Below are 16,580 nucleotides of genomic sequence, written 5' to 3'. Positions count from 1 at the left end.
TCAAAAGTAAGCTATTGGGGCCAGAGAGTATCTCTGTGGATAAACTACACAATAGGAACTATGAATCCCAAGTACCAAGGTTAAAAATTCGATGTGGTGGCCAGTGCTTGTAACTCTTGTGTTGCAATAAAGGGTGGAACTGGTGCAAACGGGTAGATCCTGGAACTTGCTCATTAGTTGTTCTTATTCAACCTGGTAAGCTCCAGGTTGAATAAGAAACCACTTCAGAAAGAAAGGCAGAGATTGATAGGAGGAAAACATGTGAGGCCAAGTGCTGGCCTCCACACACACACTCAGAGACATCACAGGGGCACATGCCACGGGCCTACACACACACACACACACACACACACACACACACACACACACACACACACACAGACACACACAGAGACACAAATATACACATGCAAATACAAATTAAATTTTAAAAGTCTTTTAAAAATTTTAGTTTGTGGCCTGGTGTTCATGGCACACACTTTTAATCTCAGAACTCTAGAGGCAGAGGCAGATGGACTTGTGAGTTCAAGGCCAGTCTTGGCTACATAGCTAGTTCCTGGCCAGCCTAAGCTTCATAGTGAGATCCTGTCTGGAAAAAAAAAAAAATGTGTGTGGGGGAGGGGGAGGTTAAACTTTGATGTACTGGTTAAAGATTTTTTTTTTTCAAAACAGTAGGAGCAAAAATAAAAATCCTGGCTAGAAAAATGGGTATGGAGACAAATAGGCAAATTCAAAAGAAAATTACAAAGTCTCATGATCAGTAAAGGTCCTCTGCCCCACTATGTAGTCAAAGGAATGCAAATTGAAACAAGAATGAGGTGCTGGTGTTTGACTGTCAAATAGGCAAAATAAAAAAAAAATTAGCAAAAGTTATACATCAATATTGACACAGCAAATTGGACACATGTTACTAGTGGGAATATAGACCAAGTCTACCTTTTCAGAGAAAATTCTGCAATGTTTGTCAAAGGTCATATTGGATGCCGAGGATGTAGCTCAGTTAGTGAGTGCTTACCCAGGCCCTGAGTTCAATCCTAGACTCCACATAAACTGGGTGGAGTGTAATCTTGTCACTCCCAGTACTCCTGGGGTATAGACGGGTGTATCAGGAGTTCAAGCTAATTGTCAGCTACATAGTAAGTTCCAAGCCAGTGTGGAAAGCACGACACTCTAGGAAACAAAAAGGCATCCTGGAGAGAGTTGTATCTCAGTGGTAGGGAACTGCCCTAGCATGTGTGGGGTCCTTAATGCTCAGTATTGAGCAAAGAGGAAGTTTTAGTTGAACATTTTTAGCCAGGTGTTGAGGTATACAAGCTATTTTAAAACTTCCTCTCAAATAAACCTTCCATCCAAGTAGGTGGTAGTGGCACACACCTCAACCCAGGAGGCAGAGGCAGGTGGATGTCTGTGAGTTCCAGGATGGTCAGAGCTACATAGTGAGACTCTGTCTCAAAAACAAAATGAAACAAAATAACAACAACAAGGCAAACAAACAAACAAAAAACCAACAACAGACACAATCTTCCAAAGCTCATCATGCCTTAGATTGTTCTAGGATGGGAGAGATGGCTCAGCAGTTTAGGGTGCCTTGATGCCCTTGCAGAGGACTTGGATTCAGTTCCCAGCATCCATGTAGTGGCTCAAACTATCCTTAACTCCAGTTCTAGGATGATTGATAGTCTACTCTATCCTCTGAGGACACCAGGCACACATGTGATACACATCTGTACATGCAGGCAAAAACTCATATATAAAAAATAAATGTAAAAAAAACAAAACTGAGAATTCTCTAAAGGGAGGTGAGACAATCCACCCTTCAGGGAACCTCTCAGCACTTCAGGAAGTCCCTGAAATTGATCAGAAACAGTAGTCCTCTCCCTCCCCAAATATATGTACACAGTAAGGACAGCTGAGAGACATCGTCAGTCCAGTGTCCATAGCACTGAGTTAGTCTTACATCCTCAGCTGCCTTGAAAAGATACTCTCTAGGCTGCTGAGCTGCCTGCAGGTCATGCACCGTGCTCCAGGTTCCAGCTTCTGTGAGCTGTCAGTCATAAAGGGGTTTAAGTGATGCAGCTGTATTTGAGTCATTTGTGTTCTCATATTCCTAGAAGTATCCCCACTAAAGCTCATCAGTTCACTAAGGTGGACTTTGGTGGTAACCGTTCTTTGACTAAGTAAACCTACTCTTCCCCAGGGAGAGTGTCACACACTTGTCTGTAATCCTAGTACTTGGAATATGGAGGCAAGAAGATCAGGGGTTCAAGGCCAGTCTGAGCTACAGATAGTAAGCTTAAGTCCAGCCTGGGCTACATGAAACCTCATTAAAAAACAAACAAACAAACAAACACTTCCCAAGACACAGAGGAGTAGAGTTGGGGTTGAATTTGACCAAAACGTATGTATGTATGGATGGGATGGATGGATTTTTCAAAGAATAAATAAAAACAATTTTTTAACTTAATTTTAAAAAACAAAGATAAAAGAAAAAAATTAAACATTTTTGCATAAATGTATATAAAAACAATTTTTAAAAAAACAAGCAGTTATACAAAAGGTGGGGCTATGGAGATGGCTCAGTGGTTAGAGCAGTGGCTGCTCTTTTAGAAGGCTCCTGTTCTGTTTCAAGCACCCGGCAGCTCACAACCACCTGTCACTCAAGTTCCAAGGGATCCAGAGCCCTCTTGTGGTCCTGAAGGCACCAGCCATGTATTCAGACAAAATACCCATACAAGTAAACAGTGCCTGTCAGTGGTGGTGCAAATCTGTAATCCCATCATTCATGTAGGGGCAGGAGGATTTTTCTAAGTTTGAGTTCAGCCTGGTCTACAGAGTGAGTTCCAGGACAGTCAGGGCGACACAGAGAAGTCCTGTCTCAAAAAGTCAATAGATAGATAGAGAGAGGGAGGGGGGAGGAAGGAAGATAGATGATAGATAAAAAATTTAAATATGCTTCATCGTTTACACAGCTATACATATTTGGGAACTTATATAAGGGAAACACACAAATAATTTAAACACTGCAGCAACAACATTCATAATGCTGAAACGTTGGAAGCTTCCCAAATTAGAGATATAGAGACATGTGTGTAGATCACTATCCCCTGGGTACTCTGAAAATGCAGAATCTTAGACCCTGACTCACACTCTGGGTCTGCTGACACCGAGCAACTCTGGCAATTCCTCATGGCGCTGGTACAAGCGTTAACATTAGAGGAGGGCTGACAAAGACGTGTGCCAGCAACATTAGCAATGATCTGGGGACTGTGCACCCTATCTATTCCAAGTGCATTTTTTACTTTCCCCACCTTCGACGTGCATTTCTTTTGATAAGTGTCAGAGTAGCAAAGCTCCACGCTGCACTTGCAAATGCCATTCCCAAATCCTAGCTGCCTTTCTTGGCACGCCTTACACAAGTCCTTTCTTCCCCATCCTCACCAGACTAGCCTCAAGTCAGCTTTGTTGTCAGTCCAGTGACCACTGTATGGGCCAGGCGGGGTGGGAGGCAGAGACAGGAGGATTTCTGTGAGTTTGAGGCCAACCTGTCTACAGAGTGAGTCCAGGACAGCCGGGGCTACACAGAGAAACCCTGTCTCAAAAAAAGGAGGGGAGAGGGGCTGGAGAGATGGCTCAGTGGTTAGAGCACTGGCTGTTCTTCCAGAGGTCCTGAGTTCAATTCCCAGCAACCACATGGTGGCTCACAACCATCTGTAATGAGATCTGGTACCCTCTTCTGGTGTGTCTGAAGACAGCGACAGAGTACTAATATATAAAAATAAACAATTATTAAAAAAAGAAAAAGGAAAAGTAAAGAGGAACTAAAACCCCTTTCCCTTTAAAAAGAACATTTTAATTCTTGTACGATCTTAGATAATTATTCCATGCCATATCCCTGTGTTATTAAGCATACTAAAATAATATCTGCTAGCATTTCTTAGCACCAAATATGAGAAGTATTTTCTATGTATTATTCCTGCCCCCTGACCACAGACAGGGTTTCCCTGTGTAGCCCTGGCTGTGCTGGAACTTTCTCTGTAGACCAGGCTGGCTTTAGACTCATAAATCTGCTTCTCAGTGCTGGGCTTAAAGGCAGGCACCATACCTAGGTTTTTTCACTTTTTTTTTCTGTTTCTCTCCTTTGTTCTCTGAGAAAGGGCCTCACTATGTGGCCCAGATTGTCTTAAAACCAACTCTATGCTTTATTAGTTAAAACAGGCTGGCCTCAAGTTCACAGAAACTCAACTGCTTTGCCTCTCAAGTAGTGGAATTAAAAGCATGTGCCCCTGGGCTGGAGAGATGGCTCAGTGGTTAAGAACACTGACTACTCTTCCAGAGGTCCTGAGTTCAATTCCCAGCAACCATGTGGTGGCTCACAACCATCTCTAAAGGGATCCAAAGCCTTCTTCTGGTGTGTCTGAAGACAGAGACAGTGTAACCACATACATAAAATAAATAAATAGATTTAAAAAAAGCATGTGCCCCATACCTAGCCCCTTTCATTTTTTATTTCCTTCCTTCTTTTCTTCCTTTCTCCTTCTTTTTTTGAGACAGGGTTTCACTTTATAGACCTAGTTGGGTCTGAAACTTGACAAGACTAGGCTGCTCTCAAATGTGCAGCTCCCGCCTGCCTTCACTTGCCACATGTGAGAGTACAGGCGTGAACTTCCGCAGCCAGCTGATTCGCTGTTCAGAGACAGGCTGGCCTGGAACTCTGGAACTGAGAGAAAGAGCTTTCTTCATTCTTCTTTCCCGAAGGATGGGGTTATAGGAATACATTTCTACCCTTACCTAGTGGAGCTTTTAAAGAGGTTTCAGTGGAGTAAGGGATTTATTGAATTCATTTTTTAAACTAAAGGTACTTACTCTGTATGTACAAGCCATGGGACACACGTGCCAGCCAGAGGACGACTTTGGGGATCAGTTCTCTCCTTCCACCAGTCTCAGCTACATAGAGTAAGTTTTAAGTCCAGCCTGGGCTACAGGAAACCTCATTAACAAACAAACAAACAAACACTCCCCAAGGCACAGAGGAGTAGAGTTGAGGTTGAATTTGACCAAAATATATTGTTTGTATGTATGTATGTATGTATGGGTGTATGTATGTATGTATGTATGTATGGGTGTATGTATGTATGTATGTATGTATGGGTGTATGTATGTATGTATGTATGTATGTATGGGTGTATGTATGTATGTATGTATGTATGTATGGGTGTATGTATGTATGTATGTATGTATGGGTGTATGTATGTATGTATGTATGTATGTATGTATGTATGGGTGTATGTATGTATGTATGTATGTATGGGTGTATGTATGTATGTATGTATGTATGTATGTATGGGTGTATGTATGTATGTATGTATGTATGGGTGTATGTATGTATGTATGTATGTATGGGTGTATGTATGTATGTATGTATGTATGTATGTATGTATGGGTGTATGTATGTATGTATGTATGTATGTATGTATGTATGGGTGTATGTATGTATGTATGTATGGATGGATGGATGGGTGGATGTATGGATGGATGTATGGATTTTTCAAAGAATAAATTAAAAAATTAAAAAAACAAGCAGAACAAAATCAAGCAGTTATATAAAAGATGAGGCTGGGTCCCAGAGATCAAATTCAGGTCATGAGGCTTGTGTGGCAGGCGTCTTTACTGGTTGAGCCCATCTTGCCCGTCTAATTATGCAAAATATGTGTATTTGTATTTCTGTATTTCATTGTCCAAGATGCTTGGTCTTCTCAACTGCCCTTTGTCTGCAAGGTGAAGTTCAGGCCAGTTTCTCCTCATTTACATGATGGGGCAGGCTGCACACGTCCCCTGCTCAGTGAACTGGCTGATGGATGTGTGGGGCTGAGTCGGAGTTCCTGCTGCCTATTATTCTTGTGGCCAAAGCCTCTGCTAGTATCCCGGAAAAGTGTTTACTTTCAGCAGCTAAAGCCACAGGCAACGGTTAGGTGTGGCTGAACCAGAGGTGAAGGCCAAAGTCATTAGCATATCCACAATCTCTCAACTACACACCAAGGGTAATGAGTAATATTGCTGATTTCCAAATCTGAAGTTCATTATGCAGAAAAAAAAAAAAAAAAAACAAAAAACAACCCAAACCACTCAATAGGTATCTATTTAATTCACCTGGCAGTACTCAACTCAGAGCCTCACCTAGACCAGGCAACGTCTCTACAGGCATAGCTTTTTATGTGCTTTAAAAACATTTTTTTTTGAGACAGGGTTTCTCTGTGTAGTCCTGGTTGTCTTGAACTCTGTAGCCCAGGCTAATCCAACTCAAGAGATCCACAAAGCTCTGCCTCCTGAGTGCTAGGTTACAGGTATGTTCTCCCACTCCCAGGATTCACTTCTTAACCTTTAAATGTATTGAGTAACTAATTAAGACAGTTAGGGTGAGTATGTAGTCCGATCCAGCCCTGGGACGGTGTATGTAGACCAGGTTGGGTTCTATCTGCCTTCACCTCCCAAGCACTGAGATTAAAGGCATGTATTCCTACGAATCTCCACCTCCCTTTTCAGACAAGCTCTCATTCTGTGGCCCTGGCTGGTTTGGAACTCACAGAGCTCTGCTTGCCTCTGTCTCCTAAGTGTCCTAAGTGCCCTAAGTGCTGGAATTAAAGGTGTGCTCAAACTACATTTGTTTCTTTATGGTATGTTTACATGTGAATGCATGCATGTCCCTGTGTGGGTGTGAACGTCGGGGTAGAGCTGGCTGGAGTAGGTTTTCTCCCTCTGCCATCTTGATCCCAGAGGTTGGACTCAGGCTTTCAGGCTGATAGCAGTTACCTGCTGGCCTATCTTGCCACTAATTGCTTTAAAAAATATTTTATTTATGGGTATGAGTGTTCCTTCGGTGTGTGTGTGTGTGTGTGTGTGTGTGTGTGTGTGTGTGTGTGCTCTTACTAGCTAAGTGCCCCACCCCATCACTTTTTATTTTTGCCATAGGGTCCCATTAAGTCACTAAGTCACCCAGGTTAGCCCTAAAATCAATGTAGAAAGTGATCTTGAATTGTGATCCTCCTGCCTCAGCATAGGTCAGGACTAAATCATAGACCAGACTAGAACAAGCATACAACGGTGTCCCCAGAGGACTTCGATGAAAAAGCTACATTTCATCAAGGAGCTGAGGGAACAAGCCATACATCAGGGAATAAGGAACTAGAGGAGAAGATGGGGTTGGGGTGGAGATATTGGGGTGGGAGTTGACCTAATGTCTGAAGGGACTTGGCTTTTCTCCAGAATGGACTGGGATGTCTTTTGATGGTTTGAAGAGGAGAGACATCATTTAGCCTCTAGGAAAGAATCACTGCCGTGGCGAGGAGACTGCAAGGAGCCGGGCAGAAGCAGACAGTTCGGAGCCTAGGGGAGTTACTCTATTCAAACTGTGGATGGCCGGGGACCTGGGTGCAGTGGAGGCCAGTGAAGGTCAGGGGCAGTGGTCCCTTCTTCGATGGATTTTAGACGTAAACCAGAGCCAAGTCCATGTTAACGGCAAAGCACAATTGCTGAAATTAAAGTTGATAAAGAGGAGCTGCATCAGTGTGGAGATCTCACATGGTTCAAGAGACACCAGAAGGAAAATGAAAATGACAAGCCACAGAATCAGAGACAATATTTATAAAGTCTATGTCTGGCAAAGGATTTGGATCTAGAACATACAAAGAACTCTGGCAAGTCAGTAATAACAATCCAAACTACCCAATTCAAAATCAGACAAAAGATTTGGATGATGCCCCTATGTATATATTAGCACAGCTAATAAGCACATAAAAAGACGGTCGACTTCATTAGTCATCAGGAAAATGCAAATTATGACCACACTATGATACTACTTCATGCCCATTAGAATGGCTGTAATCAGCAAGACAGACAATATGAAATGTTGGCAAGGGTATGCAGAAACGGGAATCCTCATATATTGTTAATGGGAATGAACATTTTTGAAAACAGTTTTTGCAGTTTCTTAAAAAGATAAACACAAATTTCCTATACAACCCGGCAATTATTCCACCCTAGTTATCTACCCAAGAGAAATGCAAACAGACATTCACACAAAGACTTGTGCATAAATGTTCATAGCAGCCCTATTCATAACAGCCCCAAAGTGGAGACAATCCAGTTGTCAATCAAAACCACAATGGGATGCTATTCAACAGCAGAAAGGAAGGGAACACGATGCAAGTGCAACATGGGTTTCTCTCCAAAAGACATTGTGCTCAGTGAAAGAAGCCAGACACAAAGGACCAACCACACACGGCACGGCTTTATTTACAGGAAACAACCAGAAGAGGAAAATCTACACAGGGACTGGTTCCCTCAGCTGGGGCAGGAGCCCAGATCACCTGTAAACAGGCTCAAGAAGTGAAATTGGGACTCTTACTGAGTGGATAAAAATGGTCCAAAATTAGACGAGCTATCTTGGTGATTACATCTTTAAGATGTATCCTTTTAAATTATGTCCCTTCATGTGTGTGCATGCATGTGCTGTGTTGTGTGTGGAGGAAGCATGTGCGCATGCAGTGCGGTTGCTGGTGGAAGTCAGAGGCTCATAGTCTGCTGAAGCAGGGGTATAGGCAGTTGTGAGCCACCAGAATGAGATGCTGGGGGTCTTTTCTGCCAGAGCACGTTTTTAACCACCAAACAACCGCTCCAGCTCCAAGCAGTAGGAGCGGGAGAATCTTATATTTTTGGTTGTGAGCCTTGCCTTTAACGGATAAGCCATCTGTCCAGCCCAAGGAGCAGGAGAATCTTAAAGTCAAGAATTCAAGACTAGGGCTAGAGAGATGGTTCAGCCCTTAAGAGCACTGGATGTTCTCCCAAAGGTCCTGAGTTCAATTCCCAGAAACCACATGGTGTCTCACAACCATCTGTAATGTGATCTGATGCCCTCTCCTCGTGTGTCTGAACACAGCAACAGTGTGCTCACATATATAAAATAAATAAGTTAAAAAAAAAAACAAAAGAACTCAAGACTGGCTTAAAACAACAACAAAAGAGCTAGCAAAATGACTTAACCGGTAAAGGTCTTGCTATTAAGATAGACAATTCAGGTTGAATCCTTAGGACTCATAGCGAAGGGCTGAATTTAGAAGTGGTCCTTATCTTCGCATGAATATGCATTGGCCTTCAACAAACACATGAGCATATTATTACTTGGAGAGAGTCTCACCATTATCCCTGCCTGGCCTGGAATTTACTCCTTAGAACAAGCTGGCCTTGAAGTCACGGACATTCACCTGCCTCTGCCTCCTGGGTGCTGTGATTAAAGGCATTGTGCTATCATGTCCAGCCTAAATAGATGCAATTTTAAGAATTAGGAAAAAAATAAATATTGTCAATTAAAAGATTTGGGAGTACCCAGCAATCGGGAGGCAGGCTCTCTGGGATTTCTGTGAGTTTAAGAGGCCATCCTGGTCTACAGAGCAAGTTCTAGGAAAACTGAAACTACGTAGAAAAATCTTGTCTTGAAAAATATCTATCTATCTATCTATCTATCTATCTATCTATCTATCTATCTATCTATCATACACACACACACACATACACACACACACACATACACACACACACACATACACACACACACACACACACACACACACACACACACACACACACACACGATAGCAGTGGCACTGCATCTCACAAAAGTAGGAGGACATCTTCTGAACTTGTATTGATTCTCTCCTTCCTCAATGGCTTACCTCAGACCATAAGGCTTGTGCCTTTCCTTTCTGCCATCTCTCTGTACCAAGGGGACACACAAGGAATAGTTCATTACTGTCACTTCTCCTTTCTTCTCTTCCTTCTTTTGGCTGGCTTGGAATTTGCTATGTAGCCAAGAATGTCCTTGAACAGCTTTTGTTTTGAGACAAGGTCGAAAATGTACCCCTGGCTGTCCTGAAACTCCCTAAGTAGACCAGGGTGGCCTCAAACTCACAGAGATCCAGCAGTCTCTGCCTCCAACATGCTGTGATTAAAGGCATTTGTCACCATACCCAGCTATGAACTGATTTTCCTGCCTCTACCCCTCAAGGGCTAAGCGGCAGGGGTGTGCCACTGTGCCCACATAACTATCCCTGCCTCTCACCCTTTTGAGAAAAGGGTCTTGCTATGTAACTCTGGCTTTTATCCTGGAACTCCCTATTACAGGCTGACCTCTCATTTTGAAGCAACCTTTTCGTCAGATATATGCCCAGACATTTAACCCACAGCATTGTATGAAGTATCATTTTTTAGTTAACATTGGTCATCAATCTCAACTCCCTTGAATTTCTTCCCCTTGAAAAATCTAGGCATGGACAAGAAGTTGCTTAAAAACACTTTAAAAAAAATTACTTATTTATTTAGTGTGTTTGTGGTGGTGACGTTATTTATTTAGTGTGTTTGTTTTGGCGGTGGCAGCACTGCATCCCACAAAAGTAGGAGGACATCTTGTGACCTTTTATTGATTCTCTCCTTCCTCAACGGTTTACCTTAGATCATAAGGCTTGCTGTGCCTTCCTTTCTGTCACTTTTTGTACCAAGGGGTTGGTTTTGAAAGCAGTTCAAACACAATACAATTCTTTTCCCGTGCTATTGGGAATTTTGCTCATGTTTTATGCCTCGGTGAGTTCTCTTCCTTATTTGACCTATAAGAGTGTTATAGTCTGTTAACATCTCCTTCCTCATCGTCCTTGACAACCTGGGAACGCCTTAAGGTTGCTCACTCACAGCCTCTCAGAAACTGCTCCTAATGATTTCTAGGGATCTCTTTCGGCGCCCTGAAGTGCCTTTAATGATTCTTAGAATCACCCTCTTTCCTCCAAGAGTCGTTAATGACCCCAAAATTTTGCTCAAGGGGAGCAGCTTTTTAAAAACCCCAGGGATATCTTCCTTTAGGATCTGTTCTAATGGCCCCCGAGGGCTCCTCCTGGAACAGATCTCTACCTATCCCGCCTTGCCAGCTGGCGAGGGGCTTCTTAGAACTCAAGACTTTGAGAACTGAGAGTTCTGGGCAAACCCGGACATGCTGGTCACGTTCTCTGAACTCCTTGACTTTTGAAACTTTCCCGGAGGTTCTCCATCGCTTTTATATCTTAGGCAAACGAGTTACTCCAAGAAAACTTAGGCTTATTCTTTCGCTAGAAACATCCTAAAACCACCTGCTCGTATTTCCCCACAACCGGCCAGCCCATTTCAGGGTACTCGCTTCTTTCTATCCGGCTTAGCTATGGAGATCTGAGTCAGCTTCTGATAGGCTAACTCTGGATCCAGCCCTGAAGCTCAGTGGCCCTAGTCCCCAGAGGTTCAGCGTTTTCTCCTGGCAACAGCCCGAGACGACGCTCATAGGCTAAGCGGACTCGTAGTCCCAGACGCCGAGCAGCTGTACTGAGTGCTCATTGGTTAGCTGAGGATTTAAAGCCATCCTTGGGTTGGTTCACTATGGGCTCTGTGAGGCTGCGCAGAGTCCGACTTTAAAGGAGGCGGAGCTCTGTCTTTTGCCCTCAAGAAAGACAGTGGGATCGGCGAGTGGCGACAGCAGGAGTCGAGCCTGAGCCCTGCTAGGGCTTTAGGCTCCAGGTGAGAGCCATCAGGCTTTGGATCTCCAAGGGTTTGATGCTGCCAAAACCCTGGCCGTGAGCTCCGGTGGGGGAGGGTGGGTGAGGTGGGTCTTTCTGTGCTCCGTGATCGACATGTGGTTTGAGCAATAGAAAAAGGAGCTTCTAAAATGAGTTTTGTGATTGGTTCTTTCCAATCTCTAGTGGCCTATGGGCGTCGGGAGAGGGGGGGGGCGGGCCCACTGGGCCTTATTTTCTTCTTCCTGCGGCCGGGCCTCCCTCGCCTAGGCGGTGGGGCCGGGAGGGGCAGAGTCTGTAAGTGGTGTGGTGCGGGGACATTGGGAGCCGGGCTGCCTTTGGAGGGATGCCGCGGGGGTGGCTGCGGGGGCGGAGAGTGCGGGAGTTTCAGGCCACTGTTAGCAGCAGCTGCCTTTATGGAGTGATTACCGGGCCTAGCGTCTAGGTTTCGCTTGCATCATCTGAGTTAATCATACGATCCAGCAAGGCAGAGGGGTTTGGGATCCCCATTTTGCAGGTGGAGAAACTGAGACTCACCCAGTCCACTCACACAGCCAAGGTGTTAAAAAGTGGCAGAGATAAGATCAGTATTCAAGAGTTTTCACTCTAGAGCCGAAGGTTTAGATCCCCGTACTCTTTGCTTTGTTGCTGAATGCGGACGGGAAGGTGCCCCAGACCAGATTTTCCCTAGGGGATATATTGCAGGAACGGAACCCTAGGGTTAAAGTAATGGGATGACCCGCTAAAGTGAACAGAGGAAATGAGTTATTCTGCAGTTACTGAGCGCCTACTTTGTGGCGTGTGCATTGTTCTGGGTTTTGGAAACACAAAGATAAATAGATTCAGAGGCGGATGAAGAAAGGTTATGACCCTCTCTGAAGCCCAGGGGAGGAGCCTCAGTCCGATATTTATGTTACATTTTGGTAAAAATTTCAAAAGTAGAATATATTGAAATTTTCGTTTTAGAGGGGAAAGTTTCCTAAATTGAATAGGCTTCAAGTTCCCCCGCACTTGAGTATTCTCGTGCAGAGGTCTTAGTTCAGGTAAGTATCAGGGATGAGGTAGCAGAAAGTGGTGAAAGATGCTTTAGGGAGGGGACTGTGGATACATTTCCTGGTATGTAAAGCAGGAATAACAGTAGACCTGTTATGCAAAGTTAATGAAAAATGTGTAGCCACAAATAAGTCACTTTGAGTGGAATGGGAGCCCAAGAGTTACGATGACAGGGTTTCTATTCTGCAGTCTTGGATGGTTTTACTCCATGCTGCCTCCCAAGTCCCATGCTAGGATGTGGGAAGGCTGTAGACAGTTTTCCTCTCATAGAGTAAGTAGGACTTCCAGCGGCTTCGAGGAAACAGAACTCTTGAGCTGTGGATGAGGAGGTCCAATCAGTAAAGGACATTCTAGTTTCGCTTCTAATCTGGCTTCATAGCATGCGTTGTCTTTTTCTAGTTGTGATCTCTTGTATTGCCAGCACTGGGCTTCCGGGTCGGCTTACTTACTTGAGGACCTCATCCACAAAGATCTGAGTATTTTCTCCCGGCAGTTGGGAAGTTTACCCTGCATCTCCAGCTTTGCCTGGTTTCAGTGCAGTTGAACCAACTGAGTTCCCGAACACTGCTGAAACTGTTTTCATTTAGATTGAACAGTTTCACTGTGATGTCTTAAGCTCCCAGGATACTGTTAACATCAAAGTACTTTTAAAACCCGAAACTCCAGCAAGCTTTGTAATCCGCAACAAAGTTACTCTTCAGGAGTTTAGAATCTTGTAAAGTTGCGCTCTAGAAAAGAGCCCATAGGAAGCTTTTTAGATCAAGTTCTAGTATGCTTAATGAAGGGATTACTGCTGCTCAGTGGCGACCCACACCGTTAATCCCAGCTCTTGGGAGGACAGCCTGGTCTACATAGAGTTCCATGACAGACAGGGCTACATAAATAGGGGAGTAACTTAAAGCAGCCAGGGTAAAAATTAAAAAGTAAATAGTTCAGCTTTATATAGGTCCAATAACTAAATGATAATAGCTTTGTTTGCTTGGGCCTTGTGTGTGTGTCTGTGTGTGTCTTTGCTAAATAAAACAACATCAAGTGAGGTCTGGATATAGACAGTTTTGGCAGGTCAAGTTTTTGTTTGTTTGGTTTGGTTTTTTGAGACATAGTTGTTCTTGCTGTCCTAGAATTCACTCTGTAAACGGGGGGGGGGGGGGGGGGGGGGGGGGGGGGCTGGCCTGCCTCTGCATCCTGAGGCAGAGGATTGTCCACTACCACATTATTTTCTCCTTGACCAGGTGTTCTTGTAGAGGTTGGCTTCCTAACTCCAGATCCTGCTTTCTTTCTCCCTCGTGCTGGGCTTCGGGTCACCTGGCTCCCTCAGATCTTTTGAAATGGAAGGGATTCTGCTTGTACATAAGCATCCTGGAGGCAGCTCCTTGTCATCTACTTTTGTTCTCTCCGCACTTCAGGGTTTTATCCAAGCAAACCAGCCTCAAAAAAGGAGGAAAAAATGGCGTCTGAATCGGAAACTTTGAACCCCAGCGCTCGGATCATGACGTTTTACCCCACCATGGAAGAGTTCCGGAACTTCAGCCGATACATCGCCTACATTGAATCCCAAGGAGCTCATCGGGCTGGGCTGGCCAAGGTGAGCAGGGTTGTGAATATTTCTGGTCTTTGTAATTGAACATTACTTGTGGTTTGTATTAACTTTGCTGTCTGTGCATTTCTCCAGTCCCTTCATCCTTTCACACAGCCCGTGACAGTCATATCTGCTGAGTCCCTGAAGAGTGTGAAGGGTGTGCAGGTGGGACAGGAATGGGAAATACGGAGCCAGTGTCTCTAGACCTGGCCTGGGGTTCGGTGCTTTACAGCTTTTTACCTTCCAACACCGGCCTCTCTGGATTCAGAACCCCCTGCACTGATAGAATTCGGGTTTCCCTCAGGGATTTTCTTCAAGGGAGAGAACCCCTGGTCAGACCATGTAAGGATTCTGGTCTCTGTGGTTTGAAATTGGTTTCTGGTTTGTATCTCTTTTCTCCCTATACACTGATGTAGGACCATCCTCCCCACCCCTAGTCAAATCAACCCTTCCTATATTCAGTAACCCTTGAGGTTTCCTGAGTCCCCCACGGCAAATCGATTACACTTCTGAAAGAACCCTTTCGTAACTGGTGCGGGAGGCTTCCTCTGAGCCACGGGAGATGTTTCAGGTTTGAATTCCTTGCTGCATGTGTGTGCACAGCCCTTCTGGTTTTTGATTTTCGTGGGACTGAAGATTCAGATGTAACACTCTATATGTTTGAGTTGTTTACCTTTTTGGGTTTTTTTTTTTTTTTTTTTTTTTTTTTTTTGGTTCTGTTTTTAGAGACAGGGTTTCTCTGTGTAGCTCTGGCTGTCCTGGAACTTGCTCTGTAGACCAGGCTGGCCTCATACTCAGAGAGATCAACCTGCCTCTGTTACCCAGTGATGGGATTAAAGGTGTCCCCCACCACGCCCAACTCTGAGTTACTTTCCTAGCCCCTTGGATATAGAAAAAAAGAAAAAAGAAAAAAAAATATACATAAAAACCAAAGACTTCAATTCCAAAGTTGAGAACTGGTCTTGGATCTTGGTGTCTTCTCTGAGGCTCCTGTCAGCTAGTGCCTTCACTTGAGTGGAACTGGCTCCTTCACATGGCTTTGTAGGGCCCATAGTAAAGCTTTTCAACACATAGTGGGGGAATAAATTGATATACTTATTAGATTTTATATAAAAGCTGTTGGGATTTTTTTTTATGATGCAATTCATTATTTTCTTTCATAAAAGTCATAATAATTACAGTTTTCTCAGTTTTCTGGTAGCCAAGGCTAGTTTAGAGTAGACTAGGTATGTTGGTCTTAAATAGGAGATAGCCTGGGGTACAAGGGTGACGGGTGTCACCAGCACATCTGCTTTCTTTGCTTTGTTTGCAAAAGAGCCCTGGGCTGTTCAAGGACCAACTCTTCAACCTGATAAGGTTCCTAGGATTATAAGTACTGTTTTTCTTAGGTTACAGAGATTGTAGGCTGGTCATTGTTTGCTTGACAGTGGGACTTCCTAGATTAGGGGGAACGTAAGTAAATCAGAGTTACTTTCTGGTAAAATGGATGGCTAGTCTGCAGGGTGGCTTACACACTTGTGGGATTCTGGCTTGCTAGTCTCTCATTTGCCTCCATGTCCTCTGTTCCCTGTAGGTCGTTCCTCCCAAAGAGTGGAAACCTCGAACATCCTACGATGATATTGATGATCTGGTCATCCCTGCACCCATCCAGCAGCTGGTGACTGGTCAGTCTGGCCTCTTCACTCAGTACAACATACAGAAGAAAGCCATGACTGTTCGTGAGTTCCGCAAGATCGCCAATAGTGACAAGTGAGTAGAGATGCTTTTGGGGTTTTTCATTTTGTTCTGCTTTGGTTCTGAGACACTGTTTGGCTCTGGAGCCTTGGCTGCCCTCATCCTCTAAGCACAACACTTACAGGCTCAGCAAGTTGAAATACACTTCCCAACTGTCTTAACATCTGTGCCTAGAATTGCCTCTTTTAAAAAGTTTTTACACTTTAAATTTGAGAGAGGTTTCCACTAGGTAGCCCTGGCTGGCCTGAAACTGGATAGTCAAACCAGCTTTGAACCCAGAGGGATCCTTGTGCCAGTGTTTTTGAGCACAGGGATTAAAGGCGTACATCTAAGTCCATATATAGAGCAGTCAGAGGACAACTTTCAGAAAGGGGTTCCTTCACTCACCTTTGCATGGATTATGGGGATCAACCTCAAATCATTGTTCCATCTGCTCTGTGTGTGGAAGGCTTTCTCCTCACAGGATTATGCTACAGTCCTAACTGCTTTGCATTATTTTCTAAATATTTAATTAACGTATGTTAATTCATTCCATTATGTTGATTTTTGGAGACAAGGTTTCTCTGTGTAACTTTGACCTGGAACTCTCTCTGTATACCAGGCCTGCCTCTGCTTTCTGAGTTCTGGGATTAAAG

General features: G+C 44.1%; 1 protein-coding gene across 1 annotated transcript in view; it reads left to right on the top strand.

Moving 5' to 3' along the window:
- The first annotated feature begins 11,455 nt into the window (after positions 1-11,455).
- The window catches only part of KDM4A (lysine demethylase 4A), a 42,407-nt gene continuing 37,282 nt past the window's right edge, over positions 11,456-16,580 (top strand). The window contains exons 1-3 of the mRNA XM_080921493.1: positions 11,456-11,583; positions 14,039-14,217; positions 15,785-15,960. Coding sequence (XP_080777619.1) covers positions 14,080-14,217; positions 15,785-15,960 — 314 coding nt within the window. The 5' untranslated portion in view covers positions 11,456-11,583; positions 14,039-14,079. The remainder of the gene's footprint in view (positions 11,584-14,038; positions 14,218-15,784; positions 15,961-16,580) is intronic.

This window comes from Micromys minutus, assembly GCF_963924665.1.
Source record: "Micromys minutus genome assembly, chromosome: 9".
Lineage (NCBI taxonomy): Eukaryota > Metazoa > Chordata > Mammalia > Rodentia > Muridae > Micromys > Micromys minutus.
Note: the sequence above shows the minus strand (reverse complement) of the source record. Positions and strands in the feature narration are given on the sequence as shown.